Here is an 18,580-nt window from a genome sequence, read left to right as displayed (position 1 = left end):
CTAGGTTTTCGAATTAGTCGTACTGGTATCCAGATGGACCCGAAGAAAGTAGCTGCGGTCTTAGAGTGGAAAGCTCCGCAAACCCGTAAACAACTGCAAAGTTTTTTAGGTTTTGCAAACTTTTATCGACATTTCATTCCGTCCTTTGCAACAACAGCATTACCATTAACGGAGCTATTGCGAACAAAAGGTGTGGTGGCCCCTGGGAAAAAGCCTAGGCCGGGATACAAACTACAATGGTCATCTGAATGCCAACAAGCCTTTGAAAATCTTAAACGGGCTTTTGCCACTGAACCCGTATTAATACACCCTAACACGTCACAACCGTTCGTAATACAAGCGGATGCTAGTGACGTGGCAGTAGGAGCTATTCTAATGCAGAAAGATGCGAACGGTATGTTAAGGCCTTGTGCATACACCTCCCGAAAATTTACAACCGCAGAAAGGAACTGGGCAGTGTGGGAGAAAGAGGCCTATGCCGTAAAATGGGCGTTACAGACATGGCGGCACCTACTGGAGGGTAATCCCATACCGTTCGAGGTCTGGACGGATCACAAGAATCTACAGGCCCTCCAAACACCTCGGAAACTGTCCCCAAAACAGGTGAGATGGGCACAATATTTTCAGCGGTTCCGTTTTGCCCTCGTGTATAAGCCAGCTAGAGGAATGTTTTTAGCGGATGCGTTGTCACGGATGCCGCAATATCACAGTAAACGAGATGAGGGTTTACAAGCAGTAATCTCACCCCTAAAAGCGTATGTATTGACAGCCCCGCAGACCGAGGATTGGCTCACGCTTTTACGGAAAGCCATTCGGACGGACGCATGGGCACAAAACAATGCAGCATCCCTAACCCACCATGATGGCCTAGCGTGGTGGGGAGATAAACTCTATATTCCAGCAACATTGAGACAACGAGTGTTACTCCAGTGCCATGATAGGAAAACCGCCGGACACTTCGGGTTCCTTAAAACCCTACATCTGACGCGCAGACAATTCTGGTGGCCTAAAATGAGGAAAGACATTGACCAATACGTCCGGGGATGCCACACATGCGCGGTATCCAAGCCACAACCAGGGAAGCCACTGGGCTTATTACAAACCGTAGCCGAACCAAACAGACCATGGGAGGAAATAGCCATGGATTTCATTGTAGACCTTCCCAGTAGCAGAGGTTATTCCGTTATTTGGACAGTAGTCGATCTTTTCTCAAAGCAAGCCCACTTTATTCCATGTAAAGGCTTACCCTCTGCCCGACGCCTGGTACGTTTATTCCTACAACATATTTACCGTTTGCATGGAGTGCCTAAGAGGATAATATCAGACAGAGGGGTACAATTCACCGCCCGATTCTGGAGAGGGTTTCTCCGTGATATAGGGTCAACCCAGGGCCTTAGTTCAGCCTATCACCCTAGTACGAACGGTGTTGCCGAACGCACGAATGCCATGATAGAACGATACTTACGCTCCTACGTTACCTACCAACAAAACGATTGGGTTGATTACCTTCTATTTGCTGAAACGGCATACAATAACGCAGTACATCGGAGTACCGGATTTACTCCGTTCCGGGTAGTCATGGGGAGGGACTTCCCTGCTATCCCGGAGTTAGACCTTTCCCTCCAAAAACCTATGACTCCCAACGACTGGGCTACTAACGTGAATGCTGTGTGGCCTCACGTAAAAACCGCTTTGACACGGGCAGCCGATGAATACAAGCTCCAGGCAGACAAAAGGAGGGCTACATGTCCATCTTTTCAGATCGGAGACCTGGTTTATTTGTCAACAAAATACTTAAAGCTACGATTACCAAGTAAAAAACTAGGACCCAAATATATAGGCCTATTTCCTATCATTAGAGTAATTAACCCCGTAACATTCATGCTAAAACTACCCCCCTTATTGGGAAAGACCCATCCGGTTTTCCACTCTAGCTTGTTAAAACCGGCCACTACACCCACTACAACACCAAAACCACCTCCTGGTCCGGTAACCGGTGCCCACTATGAAATACAAGACATCATCGATTCCAAACTACGTAGAGGCCAGTTATACTATTTAGTCCGCTGGACAGGGTATCCTGATAGTGAAGCATCCTGGGTACCTGTAAAAGACATAAACGCCCCCAGATTACTGAGAAAGTTCCACAAAGCAAACCCCCAGAAACCACATCCCTTACCTGACCATTAATATCATCTCTTTTTGTCTCCTCCTCTTAGACGGACGCCTGGTAGGGGGAGCCGCCTGTCGAGCGTCAAGAAGCACTCGACATCATGTCCATGCACCGGCAGAACATGGATACCCGGCTGGAAGGGGGGGGGTTGAGCCACATGGGTGATGGTGGTGGAATAGGCTTCTGAGTAGGCGTTTATGTGCACGGGTGCCTTATGGGGTCGCGTTGGGGTTAGCTTACTACTCTGAGAACACTCTAGAAAAGTGACGGCATCCCAGTACGTCCGAAGGAAATGAGGAAGTACGAGACCTTCCAGCTGAATGTAATCTGGAAGGAACTATATAAGGACTCGCTTGCAAGGGCGTGACAGCTGCGTCTTTGTTTTGCTAGCTTTGCATTCCGGTTTCTGTAAGCGCTGATTGCCACGAATAAATGAAGATACACCAGCTTGGCTTTAAGCGTGTTCTTTGAGCGTGGACACGGTCCTAGGGGAGCCGAGATCAGGAACAGTGCCACCTTTCCTGCAGTTCCATCAAATGCAGCCTGCACAGGCGGGTAATCCCCAGGGATGTTGCTGGAGGGGGGGGTGCCCAGGGACCGTGGCCCCATGCCGGTAGCGGGTCTCTGTAACGCTGTTGCGGTGGCCTATCTCCTGTGCCGGGTAGCTGTCGAGGGGCGTCTCTCACGGGATCTACTCTCCTCTCTCTCCCGGGCTGTGTAGCGGCACCAGGAGTTGCGTGGCTGCCCTCGCCCCCACCGTATGAATGTACAGCCTGTCTCCGCTCTCCACTCACCCAGCGTTGTTCACGCCCCTCCAACTTCAGCTTCGGGCTGGCAAGGCGGAATTTGCTGTCAGAACTCCCACCCGCTGTACCGCCTCCCGACCAGGAGGTGGCTCCCTCCATGCTGGGCGCCCATGGCTGCCAGGAGGGCGCGTCGCGAAAGCTCGCCTCGCCAAAACGGTCGCGTAGGATCTCTAGGGTGGAAGGCCCCAGGCCAGTGGAGTGGCTCCAGTCCCCTTCCTCGTCTTCCAGCCATCGCCGTTCCCTCCAATCCTGGAACTGGGAACCGGCATAGGGCGGGGTTTGAAGACGCATCCCACCTGTCTCTGGGCCGGGCGTCTCCCGGGCGTTGCGTTCGCGTTCCTTTCGTTCACTAGGGGCGCCGTCGACCCCGGGCTCATGCTGTTTCGGCCGCACCACCGGCGGGCTGGCCGTGATCTGTCCCCGTCCCCACACACACACACACAGCCAGTCGAGGGTTAAGGAAACACTTTGGAATGCACCCAGTTCTTATCTCCAACTTGGCAGCGATAGACACACCGTCTGCCAAGTTACTTTATTTTCACAAATAGACAGATAAGATACGAACGTTCAAGAAAGTCCAAACAGAAATAATATTCCTCCCAGCAGTTCCGGACGAGGCTTTAGTGACTCCAAGGTTTTGCTTTGTTCGTCACAAAAGATCCTTGACCACCACTCTCTATTATATAGTCTCTGGGGTGTGGTCTCTGGGGTGTGGTCCAGTGACTCAGTTCTAATCCCTAGCACGCCTCCCAAGCTGCTGCAAACGTTTATCACGCCTTCGGAGGCGTGCGTCCAGGAATGATGTGTCATTATCACTTTGACTCGAATCAGCTGTCTCCTCTCCCTCGGCCGGCACTTGAGACAATGCCAGAGGGGAGGGGCCTGGAGAGGGAGGCCTGGCTGACTCCTCTTCCTCATGCTCGGAGCTTTCTTCCTCCGATGGGACAGGCTCAGAGGGCGGGGCCACAACAGGCCGCCCCATCCATCCCAGCGTCAACCTCCTCCTCCGCTTCGCCCACGGTCTCCGCTGTATCCTCCGGCAGCACGTCGGCCGCTACGCCCTCCGCCATCCCGTTCCTTCCTTCACGGGGGGCGGGGGGGCGGCTCCAAAACGGCTTGTGAAAAGGGAGAGCTGCGTCTTCCTCTCGGCTCCCCTAGGACTGTGTCCACGCTCAAAGAACACGCTTAAAGCCAAGCTGGTGTATCTTCATTTAATCGTGGCAATCAGCGCTTACAGAAACCGGAATGCAAAGCTAGCAAAACAAAGACGCAGCTGTCACGCCCTTGCAACCGAGTCCTTATATAGTTCCTTCCAGATTACATTCAGCTGGAAGGTCTCGTACTTCCTCATTTCCTTCGGGACGTACTGGGATGCCGTCACTTTTCTAGAGTGTTCTCAGAGTAGTAAGCTAATCCCACGCGACCCCATAAGGCACCCGTGCACATAAACGCCTACTCGGAAGCCTATTCCACCACCATCACCCATGTGGCTCAACCCCCCCCTTCCAGCCGGGTATTCATGTTCTGCCGGTGCATGGACACGATGTCGAGTGCTTCTTGACGCTCGACAGAATGATCACAAAAATTTACAATTTCTTATTAAAATACAAAATGGAAGACAAAACAGTAAAAGAAACGATGATCTGTTGGGCAAAAAACCTTGGGCGCAATATAGAATTAGAAAAGTGGGACAAATTGTGGGATAGAAACTATAAATTAACAATGGCAGTAGCCTATAAAGAAAATTTGTATAAAATGTTCCATAGATGGCACTTGGCACCAGCGAGATTGGCCAAAATGTTCCCATATCTATCATCTAATTGTTGGAGATGTGGTTACAAATTAGGCACATACTACCATATGTGGTGGATGTGCCCCAAGATTAAAAAAAATTGGCGTAAAATTAAAAATTGGCTGGAGGAAATTACCAAATTAAAAATGGAATTTAAACCAGAACTCTATTTATTAGGAATAATTAACCCAAATACTTCATATATTAATGGCAGCAAGGATTGCTGTCACACAGGGATGGAAACAAAATAATGTACCAGGAGAGGAAACAGTAATTCGAAAAAATCTACAATGTGCAGAAATGGATAAGATGACACTGGAAATTAAGGAGAGGGAAGAGTCAGAATATTATAGAGTGTGGAATAAACTATATGATTGGTTAGAAAAAAGAAATCAAAATAACAATTCAGAATGTTAATTTAAACGGGTTAAAACTAGGAAGTGTAAATTGCTGAATAGTGTTGTGGCCCCGCCCTCTGAGCCTATCTCATCGGAGGAAGAAGGCTCCGAACATGAAGAAGAGGAGTCGGCCAGGTCTCCCTCTCCAGGCCCCTCCCCTCTGGCACTGCCTCAAGTGCCAGCCGAGGAAGAGGAGATTAGCCAGGAGTCAGGTGTCTCCGATGAGAGCGAGGGAGGTGATCTGTCGTTCCTGGATCCACGCCAACGAAGGCGTGATAAACGGTTGCAGCAGTTAAGGAGGCGTGCCAGGGATTATAACTGAGTCACTGGACCACACCCCAGAGACTATATAAGAGAGTGTGGTGGCCATTTAAGACTCTGTGACAGACAAAAACTAACTCTGGCTAGTCACTTGAACAACGCTTAAAGCTGCTGAAGGTTTCTTGTTTGGAACTGGACTATTTGTAAAATGTGTGTATTTCTGTTTATCTGGTGAAGGGATATTAAGTAAAAAGCACTTGGCAGTCGGTGCTTGTATTGCTGCCAAGTTTTTGATAACAAACTGTGCGTGCCAAGTGCTTCCTTTAACCCTCGGCTGGCTGTGTGTGTGTGTGTGGAGACGGGGACAGAACAAGTGTCAACCGGATAATGATGGTTTTGTAAATAGATACTAATGTAAATATAAGTACGTAGATGAAAGATTGAATAAGAATAGAGGATACATACCCATGTCGATACAGTAAGCTGTAAAATAATATATGATGTAATGTTTGTTACGTGCTTTTAATATATTTTTGTTTTTTGTTGTATTTTTCTTTACTTTGTTTTTAAAACTTAAAAACTCAATATATATATATATATTAAAGAAATATGTCTGGTACATTTTGCAATTATGTTAGTTTAAAACTTTGGTTCAATGAGGCCTGCAAGCCCACTGAGACCTATGGACTCTGGTAGTCAAATAGGCTATTTGTCCATTTCTCACAACATGCACATTTTTTCTTCATTTTCTCCAGATCCTGGAGCACTGGGAAACTGCCAGAGGACTGAAAGAGAGCTGATGTAGTTCCCATCTTCAAAAAAGGGGGAAAAAATAGATCCAGGAAACTACAGACCTATCAGCCTGACCTCAATACCAGGGAAGAGTCTGGAAAAGATAATCAAGCAACAAATCAGCAAACACCTAGAAGCAAACAAAGTAATAACCAAAAGCCAACATGGGTTTGTCAAAAACAGATCATGCCAGACTAATCTTGTTGCATTCTTTGACAAAGTGACAAAATTAGTGGACCAGAGGAATGCTGTTGGACTTCCATAAGGCATTTGATAAAGTAGACCATAATCTACTACTTGATAAGGTAGAAAAATGTGGGTTAGATAGCATCACCACCAGATGGATTCATAACTGGCTGACCAACCGCACTCAATGTGTAGTCCTCAATGGAACTGCATCTACATGGAGGGAAGTATGCAGTCGGGTACCCCAAGGCTCTGTTTTAGGCCCAATACTCTTCAACATCTTCCTCAATGATTTGGACGAGGGGATAGATGAGGAACTCATCAAATTTGCAGATGACACCAAGCTGGCAGGAATAGCCAACACTCCAGAAGATAGGCTTAAGATACAGAAGGATCTTGACAGACTTGAACATTGGGCGCTATGTAACAAAATGAAATTCAATGGTGAAAAAAGTAAGGTTCTACATTAAGGGAAGAAAAACAAAATGCATAGGTTCAGTATATGTGGTACCTCTCTCAATAGTAGTAACTGTGAGAGGGTCTTGGTGTCCTAGTGGACAACCATTTAAATATGAGCCAGCAGTGTACAGCAGCTGCTAAAAAGGGCAACACAGTTCTAGGCTGCATAAACAAAGGGATAGAATCAAGATCACATGAAGTGTTAATACTACTTTATAAAGCCTTGGTAAGGCCACACTTGGAATACTGCATCCAGTTTTGGTCGCCACAATGTAAAAAAGGTGTGGAGACACTAGAAAGAGTGCAGAGAAGAGCAACAAAGATGATTAGGGGACTGGAGGCTAAAACATATGAAGAACGGTTGCTGGAATTGGGTATGTCTAATTTGATGAAAAGAAGGACTAGGGGTGACATGATAGCAGTGTTGCAATATCTCAGGGGTTGCCACAAAGAAGAGGGAGTCAAGCTATTCTCCAAAGCACCTGAGGGCAGGACAAGAAGCAATGGGTGGAAACTAATCAAGGAGAGAAGCAACCTAGAACTAAGGAGAAATTTCCTGACAGAACAATTAATCAGTGGAACAACTTGCCTCCAAAAGTTGTAAATGCTCCAACACTGGAAGTTTTTAAGAAGAGATTGGATAACCATTTGTCTGAAATGGTATAGGGTTTCCTGCCTAAGCAGGGGGTTGGACTAGAATATCTCCAAGGTCCCTTCCAACTCTGTTATTCTATGTACATATTCTAAGTGCATTCCTGCCTGGACAGGTAACCTTTTTTGATCCCAGGCTTTTAGCAGTCTCTCTAAAGGAGACATCAGCAGAACCTTCGAATCAGAGCTTCCCATATTTTCAGGCAAGACCCCTTTACCCGCAGTGAGTCTTTTCCTTTACTGTCCTGTGTTCCCAGAGTGACTCTCTCCTGAAGTCCCCTGTCCCAGCAAGGCAGTCTTTCAACCCTTGCCCCTGGTTATTTATTTATTTATTTATTTATTTATTTATTTATTGTCATATTTATATGCCGCCCTTCTCCCGAGGGACTCGGGGCGGCTCACAGAATAAAACAACCCAACAATAAATAAAATTAAAATGTTAAAATCCAATTTAAAAACCCCAAATCCTCTAAATTAAAATGAACGGCAGATCAGGGAATTTGCTGAAAGAGCCATGTGGTCCTCCGCGCCAGGTCAGCGTGGAAGGTGCGGAGGTTGGGGGCCGTCCGGAGCCCAGTGGGTAAACCATTCCAGAGGGTCGGTGCGACCACAGAGAACACCCTCATCCTGGGGGCCGCCAGCCGACACTGTCTGGCCGATGGGACCCGGAGGAGGGCAGTCCTATGTGAGCGCACTGGGCGGTGGGAGGCCGGTAGGAGGTAGTCCTGCAAGTACCCCAGGCCCATGCCATGAAGGGCTTTATAGGTGAGCACCAGCACCTTGAAGCGGATCCAGAGGACCACCGGCAACCAGTGCAGCTCGCGCAACAATGGTGTTATATGGGAGTACCGGGAAGCACCCGTAACTACCCACACGGCCGCATTCTGGACCAGTTGGAGCCTCCGGGTGCACCCCAAGGGCAGCCCCATGTAGAGGGCATTGCAGTAATCCAGCCGAGAAATAATGAGAGTGTCACAAGTAAATGCCTTATTCTCCAATATGGAAACTGTATATACTCGGGGTATTAGGGGTTAATTTATTCTTCCTCCCTTAATATATTCATATGTAACCACTCCCATACTTTACTCCGCCTTGTGAATATAAAAGGAGTTGTATGCACCTCCTCCTTGCTTCTATCTGCGATTACTCAGTGAATATAGAATGCCTACTGTAAATAAACAGTGTTATGTTTGAATACTTTATTCTTAAATCAATTATTGAGTCTGATCCTTAAAATTACGCAACAATCTGGTAGCAGAGGATGGTTGAATTGACTCAATAAAACTTTAGATATGCCTAAGAGAGAAAACTCCAGAAACAAAAGAGAAAGACCCAACACCAGGGCACACAGTAAAGAAATGGAAGCGGATCAAGAAATGATCGATGAATCCACAACTGCAATATCGAGAGAATCTGAAGACTGCACTACAGACAACGAGGAGATAATGGATGAAACTGATGACCAAGAAGAGAACGAAATAGAAAACAACGAACTTAGGTCAGAGATACTGAGACTCTTGAAAAGTCAAAAGGATGACGAAAATCTCATCGCGAACCTCCAAGACATAATAAAAAACAACGGAGCAGCGAGAGAGAAACACATCGCAACAGATGAACCTAAAGAATCAAAAATGGTGAGCGAATTACCTGTAGATAAGAATATAACAAAAAAGAAGACTAACAGTCCCACACAAAATTTTGAATGGCAGCCATCTTGGTTCCAACAGACCACTAAGATGAGCGAAGCAGAGCCAATCAGAAAGCAGAATTCAAAATATCTGGCGCGAAAAGCCTTACATGATGCAAAAAACAAAAAAGAGAAAATGTACTCTTCAGAAGAATCAGACACAGACATCGAAGAAACTTCAATAGAAATGCAAATAGAATCAGCAATGAAAACGCTTTTTGCAACATTCGGTCCAAAATTAAGAATTACAAAAGAATCAACAAAAGCTAGCAATCGAGAAATAAAGAAAAGACAAGCAAGCAAGCAAACGTCTCAGAATCTACCCGCTTCTATCCAAACGACGAGAGCACCGACGCCTGAACCCAGAGAGCCCTGCAAATACCACCCCACGCCACAGACGATCCCAGGAACCAGCGATCTCAACAAGAATCATCTCAACGAAAAGAAACGAGCGCCTGCTGTCACCTGGACACCCAAGATCGAACCGGAGACCGATTCATAGGAAGAGGAACACTACGAGGGAGCTGCAGCAGCGAGAACCTCTCCCGACAGCTCCAGAAGCGAAATGAGCAACGCGCATGTGCAGACCTACGCAGACAACTACGGAGGACATGAAGAGCAGAGAGAGCCATTCAGACTCGTTGCAAGCATACCCACACCATTCTGCAACTATCAACACTTGCAAGATCACGGACTACCTCCAGTTGTAAGTAATGGATCTAACAGTATTGGGAATTTGCCCAATGATTTCCCAAAACTGAGAATAGATGGTATTAATTTGCAAGAATGGTGTCAACAACTTCAGGTTGTTTTTCTAAAAGAAAACGTATTATTCTTTATTACTAACCCCCCCAAAAGACCTTGGACTCTAAAATTGGACTGCCTACACCACAGAGCATTTTACTTATTAATATCCAGTATATCTCCTGCTATGTACCATAGTATTAAGCACAATTTGACTGTCTCAGAAATTATCCAATGCATGTTTAAATTGTTTCATAGTGAAAGTGTAGCGACTACTACCAGGATGTCTAAAGATTTCTTCTCAGCTAGGATAAAGCCAGGGGTTACTATAAGTGAACATTTAATATCTTTAAACAAAATCAGAGCAGAGCTGCATTTAAGGGGAGAGATAATTTCAGATCAAACAATGAAGAGTGTTATCATTAACTCATTAGACCCATCATGGGATAACTATATATCACATTTAGACACAATTAATTTAGGATACTTATCCATAGAGAATTTATCGAATAAGCTAATAGCTGAAGATAATTCAAGAAGGAGTCGCTGTAATAACCACATAGAACAGAGACAATATAAGAGAGTAGCATTCCAAGAAAAATATCGTGAATCAATTGAATGCCACAACTGTGGGTCTAAAGAACATTGTAGAAGAGATTGTCCTAAATTCCTTAGAGAAAGGCAAAAAACTGACTATAGAAGTAGATACCATAACAGACGATCATCCATTGATAGACATAGATATAGAAGCTCTCCCAACTATAGAGAACATAGAGGGGGCAGGGATAATTCAAAAGATAGAAGGTCTGGTTCACTAAATGGATTAAACAAACATAATACATCTAACATACAACAGTCAGGGGACAATGATTGGCTCATTGATTCTGGGGCAACTAATCACACTACACATAACAAAAATATATTATCTTCATTTATAGAAGATAAATTTGTAATTAAGGTAGCCAATCAAGAAAAAGTCCAAGTTATTGGTAGAGGAAATGTAAACTTACCCGGTCTAGGAAAAATAGAGGGGGTATTACTAATACCAGAAATACCTCATAACATACTTAGTGCAATAAAACTAAGTAGAGAGTCTGACATAAATATAGTATTCTCAAAAGGAAAAGCAACACTAGAGAAAAACAAAACAAGCTTAGGTAGTGTGATTATCAAAGGAGGTCTACCATATTTAATCATAAAAGAAAGATGGTTACACAACATTGATTCCAACATGGATGATAACAATGACATAGATAATGGAGACAATAGCAATAGTGATAATGAGGAACATGAAACAATTCATAGTCACAAAGACACATCTATTAATGACACATCCAATAACAAAAAACCTACAATTGGAAAACCAATTCACGACGAATGTGCGCATATTTTACATAGGAAATTAGGGCATGCTAGTTTTCCTGTAGTACAAAAGATGATTGAACATGCTGAAGGTGTTAAAATAAAAAATTGTAAAAACTATTTGGAATGCTCAGTATGTAAGTCCACAAAACTCAGAACTAGCCCCAAACCAAGAAAGGCAACAAGATCAACTAATCGAATTTTTGATTTGGTACATATGGATTTGGTTGGTCCATTAACACCATCAATCACGTATAGAAAACGATACTTTCTGACTATTGTAGATGACTATAGTCGTTACGGATTTGTCTACACTTTAAAACACAAAGATGAAACCTTTCAGAAATTTAAAGAGTTTTACAAACGTGTAGAAACACAACATAATATTAAAATAAAACAAATCATGACAGATAGGGGATCTGAATTCATGTCAAAAGAATTCTCCCAATGGCTAAAAAACAAAGGGATGCTACATTTCACGTCTAGCCCTTTCTCTGCATTTCAAAATGGAGTAGTAGAGAGAAAGAACTCGACATTACAAACCATGATTAGATGCACATTAGAAGATGCTGGCTTAGGAAAACAATTCTGGTCAGAAGCATTACAATATTCCAATTATACACAAAATAGAACTTGGTCCAGCATTATAAACAAGACACCAGATGAATTAATGTACAGTAGAAAACCCAAAATAGCACACATGCACATATTTGGAGTCACAGCGGATGTACACATACCAAAACAATTGAGGCGTAAAGGAGAGAACGTGTCCAGAAGACTTAGATTCATGGGATACGAAACAGGCACAAAAGGGTACAGATTTATTGATAATAATAACAAATTTATAATTTCTAGAACAGCTGTATTTCATGAACCGGCCAACTGGTCTAAAATACATCTTAATGAAATATTCCCAATCACAAATTCAGACACTGAGCATAAAGATAAAATAGATAGAGAAGAATGCAATCACAACACACATAGAAACAAGAATAAAACATGGACAAACAGTCAACACAGAATAAAGACAGATTCGTTAACAAAAAAGGAGGCAAGATACTTACATGATAACGATAGTAAACCAGAAAAAACAATCAGATGTAACAGAAATCAAGTACCAAGCAAATACAAAGATTACGTAATGTACATGGATAGTGAAACATCAACGCCAAACACATACGAGGAAGTATTAAAGCTTCCCACTGAAGAAAGAAGAAAATGGGAATTAGCCATGACCAAGGAGATGGACAGTTTACGAGAGTTAAATGTATTCACACCTACACCTGCACCTAAGGATAAAACTATTATAGGCACCAGGTGGATATACAAAATTAAAAATCTAGAAGAAGGCAACACATTATACAAAGCTAGATTAGTTGCACAAGGTTATGCTCAAAAATATCCTGAGGATTACACAGACACATACTCTCCCACAGTAAGAACTGAGAGTGTCAAAACAGCTTTAGTTATAGCATCAGCACTTAACCTGGATGTATTCCAATATGACATACAGACTGCGTATCTACACGCAAAACTTGATAAAGAGATATATGTAAGAGCACCTCATAGTCAATACACAAACAAAAATGAAACGTGGTTATTAAATAAAAGTTTGTACGGATTAAAACAATCTGGCAAACGCTGGTATGAATGTTTAGTCAAAGTACTCAGAACTATGAATTTCAATGCTACTACTGCTGACAACTGTTTCTTTGTCAAAAAGGAGGGTGACTCATTAGAATTTGTGTTAATTTATGTGGATGATATTTTGTATATAGGTAAACATAAGGAAAAAAGAGACACATTTGTAACAAAACTAAATGAACATTTTTCTTTAAAATCATTAGGGAAGGTAAATAAATATCTTGGAGTTCAAATCAGTAAAACCAAAAAAGGATTCAAACTTTCTCAAAGAGATAAGATTATAGAACTCCTAAACAAGTGTAATTTAAATGATGCTAAGCCTTGTGACACTCCTATGCAAACTGATTTCTTAAGGAACATAGATGAATCATCCCCTGAATTTAAGGATAATACACTCTACAGATCAGTTATTGGTTCCCTTTTATATATTTCTAATTGGACTAGACCTGATATTGCTTTGCCCCTCAATTTGTTATCCAGGTACGTCAGCAAACCCTTAATGTATCATTGGGAAGCCGTTAAAAGAATATTAAGGTACTTAAAGCACAGCTTAGACTTCTGTTTATTATTGGAACCTAATAATGTCAAAGAGCCCATCCTCACCTGTTACGCCGATGCGGATTGGGCAGGTGATACCATATGTAGAAAAAGCACATCAGGTTATATATTTTTTCTTAACGATTGTCCAGTTTACTGGTACACTGGAAAACAGGATTTAGTAGCCACATCAACAACTGAGGCAGAATATGTTTGTTTGTCTAAAGCCTCCAACAATCTTGTATGGTTTAATGATTTATTGTCAAATACTTGGAAGAAACCTTCATTACCATTTATCATACACGAAGATAACAAAGCTGCTATTGAGATATCTAGGTCTGATGCTATTGGTCAAAGATCCAGACATATAGATATAAAATTCAAGCACATGAGACAATTATCTCAAGATGGATTTATTAAAGCAGTTCACTGCGAAACATCAGAGCAAATAGCTGACATGTTGACAAAGCCTTTGCCTTCTAAACAACACAAATATTTAACTTCCAAATTGCAAGTTTTGTATTGTTCTGAATCTGAATGTAATTATTGTTGTATATCGAATCGGCATTTAGAGGGGGATTTGTCACAAGTAAATGCCTTATTCTCCAATATGGAAACTGTATATACTCGGGGTATTAGGGGTTAATTTATTCTTCCTCCCTTAATATATTCATATGTAACCACTCCCATACTTTACTCCGCCTTGTGAATATAAAAGGAGCTGTATGTACCTCCTCCTTGCTTCTATCTGCGATTACTCAGTGAATATAGAATGCCTACTGTAAATAAACAGTGTTATGTTTGAATACTTTATTCTTAAATCAATTATTGAGTCTGATCCTTAAAATTACGCAACAGAGAGCATGAGTGACCGTACGGTTAGGCAGTCTTTCAGCTCTATACAAGCAAGGTGACCTTTAAGCCACCCTAGTCCTGTGCCCCAGTTTCAGACCTCAATGGGGTCTGGGAGGACTCTGACTTCCTTTTCGCAGAGTATGAGGGTCCCTCCTAGAAGAGTGGAATTCTGCTCAGAGACTTTGGCAGTTGCCCAAGTATGAATCCCCACTCATGTCTTTGCTCTCTTTCACACAATTTTCCTTCCCCTGACAGAAGGTCCCACACTCTGGCCAAACTGCCTTGCTTTCCAGAATTTGCCGGTCATGGTCTGGTGGGACTTGCAGCAAACCTGGGGGTGGCTGGGAAAGGCACAGAGGAGGTGGGATCCAGTTGTGATGGATAAGGATCATTCCTTTCACACTCACACACACTTCCTACATTTACTCCCCTCAGGCTCCCTTAACAATTTTAAATTTGGTGGTACTCACCTCCTTTCTAATCAGCTGTTGAGCACACAACTCCAGAACTCCCTTTACTACCCCTTATGCCACCGAGGCAGGGTCCGTGGAGCTCACCCACAGACAAAGGAGGTCTGCTGCCAGCAGAGTGATGATCCTCCGGGCCCGGTCTGGTGGCTGGGTTAGCTAGATTCTCCTGGTTTGCTAAATTGTGGGAAGAAATACCCCTCTGGTCCATTTTCTCCATCTGGGAAAGTGCGATCAGTGCCGACAAAATGAAGAGCTGAAAAGCGAGCAGATCGGAAAGGAGGTTGGTGTCAGTGTTCCAGAAAAAATGCTATTTCAGAAGCCAAGGACGCTAGTGACAGTAGCAATGGGTTCTGGGTCAGCTGGCAAATTGGTTTGGTGACTACTTGGGTTTTTATACAGTTTTTACAGCATAAACCACTGTGGTGCAGTGATTAGAATGCAGTACTGCAGGCTACTTCTGCTGACTGCTAGCTGACTGCAATTTGGCAGATCGAATCTCACCAGGCTCAAGGTTGACTCAGCCTTCCATCCTTCCGAGGTTGGTAAAATGAGGACCCAGATTGTTGGGGGCGATATGCTGACTCTGTAAACCACTTAGAGAGGGCTGTAAAAGCACTGTGAAGCGGTATATAAGTCTAAGTGTTATTGCTATTGCTATTTCGTAATCTGGAGGCTTCCTTTGTGTTATTTGATTTGGTTAGCTTGCTTCGTAAAAGCTAGTAATGGGTCTAAAGTACTGGCTTCCTTAGGTTTTAATTATTTTTATCACCTTATATCTAGTCTGTGTAGTGCATGGGTGTCAAACCTGCCTTGTCACATTGCTGTCACGTGACATTTCATGAAGTTTTTCCCATTCATGAGCTGGGGTGGGTGTGGTCTGTGCGTGATGCATCCAGCCCACGAGCTGCCAGTTTGACACCCCTGGTCTAGTGCCTCTAGGGAGCTCTCTTTATGAATTGAGAGGCTAAATTCAATGTTTCCGCTTTTGCAACAGCCGGAGCTATTCAGGTCTCTGATTGCAACATTGTTTCTTTTCTTTAAGCTGAGGCATGTGCTGGTTTGCCTGTGGCTATTATCTGACAGCTTAAAGAAAAAAATCCAGAGATGGTGTTCTTTTACTTTTAGCAGCTTCTGCATTTCTTTGCCTGGTTGTTCAGATTTGCCTCTATGATTGGGGGGGTGCAAAGAGAGGGGTTTGGGGTTCTGTTTTCTCCCCAATTTGACTGCCATTTCAGAAAACCTCATCATTATTTCTGCAGTCATTTTTGATCGCCGACTTCATACCCCCATGTACTTCTTCCTCATGAATTTAGCTATAACTAAAATTGGTGGTGTTTCTGTCACCATACCCAAATCCATGTTAAATTCTCTCATGAACACCAGTGTTGTGACCTAGGCTTACTGAGTCATTACAAGACACAATTAGTACCAAACAAACCTATTTTATTGTAACAGCTAAGAATTACGTTCATTCCCAGCTGAGTCCCAATTAGTTGCAAAACAAGTCCTTCGGAAGAAGTCCTTCGGGATAATCACCAACCTTTATCTTCTTTGACACCCTGCCAAAGGCCTTACTTGGCAAAGCCCCACGAAGTTCAGAAACAAACAAGAGATGCCGACTGGAAACAGAGTTAGCAACATTGCTTTCCTGCAAAAGGCCCCAAGTGCCTTTGTTTCTCTTTTAAGCCTTATGGGAGGGGCCAATCATCTCCTAGCCTTACTCCCGAGTTGTCCCTTTTGCTTTAGCTGCTCTTGACTTCTGGCAGCTCTGTGCATGCATGCGCTAGGAACAGGCTCCTCCTGTTACTCTGCATGTCTGCGCATCACTCCCAGATGGCCCTGGCCCCATCTCTGCCTCCGATGCAGAGCCCTCGTCCGGGCCTTCCCCAGACTCCAGGACTGGCCCATGTTCCTCCCCAGCCTCCTCACTGTCCGACTCCACTGCCAGCTCCGCAGGCTGCTGGCGGACCACAACAACCAGATTGATTTCATATGTTGGTTGCATCTTTCAAGTTTCTCTCTTCCTCCTCTCTGCAGCTTCTGATTATACTTTCCTCACAGTCATGGCTTATGACAGATACATTGCTATCTATAACCCACTCAGATATGAGGTAATTATGAACAAAGGAGCCTGCATCCAGATGGCAGGCAGTGTGTGACTCAGTGGACTTCTTTATGCCATCCTGCACACTGGCACTGCCTTTGCCATGACTTTCTGTTCCAATGTAGTTGTCCACTTTTTCTGTGAGCTTTATTAGAATTTAAAGCATAGCAAACATCAAACACTTACATTAATCACATTGCAATGAGGGTCAATCCAGGGGTGAAATCCAGCAGGTTCTGACAGGTTCTAGAGAACCGGTAGCGGACATTTTGAACAGTTTGGAGAACCGGCAAATACCACCTCTGGCTGGCCCCAGAGTGGGGTGGGAATGGAGATTTTGCAATATCCTTCCCCCAGGAGTGGGGAGGGAATGAGGATTTTGCAGTATCCTTCCCTTGCAACGCCCACCAAGCCACGCCCACAGAACCGGTAGTAAAAAAAATTGGATTTCACCACTGGGTCAATCAGACAAGCAGTCAAATGGGACAGCTTGATTCCGATTGGCAACTTCCTATTTTTCGCCTTTGTCTTTTATACCTTAGAACCACAAACCATGTGACTTTTTGGATCTGTCCCAGTGGCACACCTGCCCGGACGTCATCACGGATGCTCTGTGCATGTGCAGAAGGTTCTGCACATACGCAGAAGGTTCTGCATATGTGCCGAAGCGCCAGTAGCGAAGGTAAGTGGAACCCACTACAGATCTGTCCCTAATGTCATAGCAACTGAGTCAGTTGCCCCTTTTTCCGATCATAATCATGCAACATTGTTCTCTTGCTAACCTCAATCTTACACTGTTGTTCTTTTGCCAACCACAATCTTGCAATGTTGTCCTTCTTCTATGTACTGTTAATGCCTAGTTCCCTATTCCCCACAACCTCAGTTCCTCATATTCAGTAGAACAAGGAACAGAAGGTGCAGGTAAACAAGAACCATGCCTTAAGACATACTTTCCAGCTAACAAACAAAGGAAATCACACATTAAGACATATTTCTAAGTGTGCAGGTTAATATTCAAGTTTTGTTTTCTTATAAGTACGCAAGGCTAAATATTCTGTCTTTTCTATCCATGCTCAGTCTTCAAAATGGACTTTTCACGTTAACCTATTGGTCAAAACTGGCAACCTGTGAGAGTCCTTAGTCAGGGTCCATAAAAATATCTAAGATCCTACAGACCCTAACCAAAAGAGCCACACACCCCCACCCACCCACCCCCGGCCCATGACCTCTCATCAGAGATCAATTTTCCTTTCTCACTACTTCTTGGTAAGCTAGAAAAATGTGGGATAGACAGCATCACCACCAGATGGATTTGTAACTGGCTGACAAGCCATACTCAATGAGTAGTCCTTAATGGTACTACATCTACATGGAGAGAAGTAAGCAGTGGGGTAGCACAAAGTTCCATCTTAGGCCCAGTACTCTTCAATATCTTCATAAATGACTTAGATGAGGGAATAGAAGGGTGTTCTGCCCCAGCTCCAGTTTTCCGAGGATGTTGACACACACCAACGGTCCTTATCAAATTTATTAAGTAGCAAGAATAAACAAGACCGGCAAAGGTTGGCAACCAGCCCAGAAAACAAGATATGATAAACCAAAATACTCTGATAATAAATACGAGTTGTTTCTAGCAAGAAACTTACTAATGGCGTGTGA

General features: G+C 43.6%; 1 protein-coding gene across 1 annotated transcript; it reads left to right on the top strand.

Annotated features, from left to right (window-relative positions):
* The first annotated feature begins 14,355 nt into the window (after positions 1 to 14,355).
* LOC139317755 (olfactory receptor 14I1-like) lies at positions 14,356 to 17,075 on the top strand. Its single transcript, XM_070944822.1, is given in 5 exon segments — positions 14,356 to 14,370; positions 15,044 to 15,097; positions 15,943 to 15,976; positions 16,035 to 16,199; positions 16,738 to 17,075. Coding segments are annotated over 5 exon segments (606 nt in total).
* Positions 17,076 to 18,580: the final 1,505 nt, after the last annotated feature.

Source organism: Pituophis catenifer, unplaced genomic scaffold (assembly GCF_029215685.1).
Source record: "Pituophis catenifer annectens isolate HBS135680 unplaced genomic scaffold, rPitCat1.0.hap2 SCAF_5, whole genome shotgun sequence".
Lineage (NCBI taxonomy): Eukaryota > Metazoa > Chordata > Lepidosauria > Squamata > Colubridae > Pituophis > Pituophis catenifer.
This window is presented reverse-complemented; position numbering and strand designations above follow the sequence as displayed.